The sequence below is a fragment of the Etheostoma spectabile genome, chromosome 6, assembly GCF_008692095.1.
Source record: "Etheostoma spectabile isolate EspeVRDwgs_2016 chromosome 6, UIUC_Espe_1.0, whole genome shotgun sequence".
Classification (NCBI taxonomy): Eukaryota; Metazoa; Chordata; class Actinopteri; order Perciformes; family Percidae; genus Etheostoma; species Etheostoma spectabile.
Window position 1 is genome coordinate 12537088 of NC_045738.1, and position 3559 is coordinate 12540646.

At 41.4% G+C, this 3559-nt stretch overlaps 1 protein-coding gene across 1 annotated transcript in view; it reads left to right on the forward strand.

Moving 5' to 3' along the window:
* Positions 1–3559, forward strand: part of erfl1 (Ets2 repressor factor like 1) — a 40973-nt gene that overhangs the window by 33035 nt on the left and 4379 nt on the right. The window contains exons 4-5 of the mRNA XM_032518733.1: positions 64–298; positions 2146–2323. Coding sequence (XP_032374624.1) covers positions 64–298; positions 2146–2323 — 413 coding nt within the window. The remainder of the gene's footprint in view (positions 1–63; positions 299–2145; positions 2324–3559) is intronic.

Here is a 3559-nt window from a genome sequence, read left to right on the forward strand (position 1 = left end):
AGCAGCGAGACAAATGACAGGCCCTAACCTCATCCTCCTCTCTTTCCTGTTACCTCTGCCCAGGGATCGCCTTCCCAGACTGGGCCTACAAGCCTGAGTCAAGCCCCGGGTCCAGACAGATCCAGCTCTGGCACTTCATCCTGGAGCTGCTGCAGAAGGAGGAGTATCAGGGGGTGATCGCATGGCAGGGGGACTATGGAGAGTTTGTCATCAAGGATCCAGACGAGGTGGCTCGGCTGTGGGGGTTAAGGAAATGCAAACCTCACATGAACTATGACAAGCTGAGCAGGGCACTAAGGTATGTGTTTGTGCACGATGTGATAAAATGTCAAGCAACAACACTGTTGGTATCAGAAAAACCAAGATGTTTATCATGCTGCGGTTTACATAAATTGTTTACTCTTGTTTGGCTGAATCCTCACTTACGTCTATCTTTTTCATGTTGGTTTAATGGAAAGATAAAGGTGGGGCTTTTCCTGGGGAACGTCAATACCCTCACTTTCTCCTTATCTGTGGACATCCTAATGGAAAGTTCACCATTGAGCTGCCAAATAAAAAATTCAATAGGGATTTTAAAATTAAGCCCCAGTCTGAAATTGCTTGGACTTCTTCAGAGTGGAGAATGGGGAAACTGCTTGGCACCGAACTTGCCGAAGATGATTAAAATTATACCGTTCATTCTCCATACCTTCAGCAGTTTACACCCCCAACCACGCACACAGTTTTCTCATGCAAATACATACCCCGACTTGTTTCACTACCCCACCACCCTCCCTTCGCTTTCCTTTGGCCTCTTGTTAATGGGGGCTGTCGTCAGAGTCTAATTGTTATGAATTGGCTGGGGCCACAATTAGCCTTCTTAATTAGCCTCACTTAATTGCTCAATTAAGGGGCACGGCACAATTGCCACGCAAAGCAAAACACGTACACATCGTTGCACTGGGCGCAGCCACTGTGAATACATGCTGATGCCTACATGCTGCTGTTAGTTTGATATTGTGTGTCTGCATAATGAAGCGTTGCTCACCAGTATTTAATGCTGAGGTTGTCTAATGCATTCTGTATTTGGTGCACTCCCTGTGGTCAATTTATAACGAAGAAATCTAAGTGCTGAAAGAAATGGCGTCCGAGATTTGAACTTCTGTCTCGCGATAAGACATCCACAGGTTTTTTTTCAATTAGCGACTTCCCACTTTCCCCTCTCCCCCTGCCCCCAGCGCTCCCCCATCTGAGCACTCGGCTCCTTTACCTGAGCCAGATGGCTCCACGTTTTGCCTTTACTGTTGATCAACTTTGCATCCTGGCAGACTGTACATTGTGACACCTCAGTGGGTGGCACAGGAAACAGGCATGATGACGGCTCTACATGCCCAGCGGGAGACACCTAAGGTTGTTACCATGGAGACTGCTCTTGTTGTCTTTGTAAAGGTGTTTTACTGTTGAAAACAGTGGCAGCTTCTCAGTGTCATTTACATTACAAATCACATTTGTTGAATATTATCGGGTCTAAATTGCTAATGAGGATTCATATAAATACCATCCTTCCTAAAATTTAGTAAATTCATTACTTTGACAGTGACAAATTTGTGTGTTCTGAATGAAATCAATGTGTTTACATAGAAATACGCTTGGTTTCTCGTATCAAGACACCAATATTTTCAGGATCATGATATTATCTTTTCAGTTATTTTAATGCAATATTCCATGTCATATTATATGTCATACAATAAAACCCATTATATTTTGTAATTGATAAAATCTTGTGCATGGTGAAAGTCAGTAGGAAAGTATTTTCTTTTGTTGTTTTTGTTCTGTGCTGTAAAGGGACTCTGCTTTTTGTCTTTTTGTCTGCTACCAGCTGAATAAAATTTCCCTTTAAAGAACCATATTGTATTGAATCAAGGCAGTCAGACAGACATGAATTGATTTGAGTAAGGAGGAGATGAATACGAACAGTGGGAAATCAGCCTCGCTCTTGTCCTGCAGCGCTGAATTTGTTTACTTATTCATTTCTGTTAGCGATAAGACACAAAACCTTGATGCGAGCATTATATTAATCCTTCCCTCCTCTTGTCTTTTTCCTTTTCCTTTTTCCTTTACACACACTCTATGCCTTCTTCATTATCCCCACCTCCTCCTTTACAGGTATTACTACAACAAGCGAATTTTGCACAAAACCAAAGGGAAGCGTTTCACCTACAAGTTTAACTTCAGTAAGGTTGTGTTGGTGAACTACCCCATCCTGGACATGGCCAACTCTCCCTTCTTTCTGGCCCAGAACCACTTTAACGGGGGCTCCACCGCACCAGATTGCAGCCCAGAGGTACGAAGGGTAGGATGAAGGGACTGGGAGAGGGTGGGATTGGTAGAGGGATTTATTTTGTAAGATAAATATATGCAGTAAATGAAGTGTTAAAAAAACGGAAATTTAAAGTCAGACACATTTAAGAATACAGACTGAAATCTACATTATGACCATATTTGATGTAACTCCTTGGTTTGGTGTTAGGTTAGGTGTCTTTCTAGCTGGCAATAAAAAGGGTTCTCATATACACAGGGAATAAAAAGTGAGGTAACTGATTAAAAGAAAACAGAAAAAGAAATAGCAAGACACAGTGCTCAATGCCTTCCTTTTTTATGAATAGTGATTTGATTCAGGTAACTGAAATCCATTTCACTCTAGTAATTTTGCTGTTGTTTCTCAGGCCCCTGCTGTGCCTTTGCTTCTTACGAGAGAATGTGTGGTAATCGTCTTGTCTATCTTTTATTCACTAACTCTAATGGTAATAATAATAGAATATGTAGTATATGCCCAGAGAGATTGTACATTTTTTACAGAGATAAATGGTATCAGAATGCTGAAAGAAAGAAAACATTTCTAATTTAGTTGAAAAATAATGTTATGACTTTTTTAGTGATACTATATTTGGAGAAAATAAAACAATTAACAAATCAATTTAAATGGCTTAAAGTGTACACATTGTACACAAGTATATTTTAGTGAGTGCCAGTGTGAGGATCATTTTATTTTAAACAACTAGTGTCCTAGAAACTGCACGTAACTTGAAAGTACAGTAAGAGAGAATCATCCATCATGTGTCTGCACTAGCCTTAAGATGGGATAAGGAGACACAGACTGTGAAGGAGACAGTGGAGGGGGACGGTTTTAACTTGTCCTTAAAACAAAAGGAGGCGTTATCCCCTCCTTCTCTTATCCCTGTCTCCGATGGCGTATCCATCTGTCATCGATTGAAAATCAAAGAAATAGAAAGCAAAGGGGTCGCGTCAGATCAGATCAATGGCGGGTCATTAATGCGGTTTGTTAAGCAACGCAGATCTCGCAGCTTGGGAGTACAGTCTCGCCTTTCAAACTTGGGGCTGTGGGGTGACAGTTACTATTGATCCAAAGTCCTGCTAGGGGGGTAAAAATCCCCCCTTTGTCCCCTTGATTCCTGAGATTCAACTGTTCCATTTATTTTACCTTGTCTCCTTCTCCTTCACATATTTAACACAAAATAAATGCAGCCACCGACACACACACACACACACACACATACAC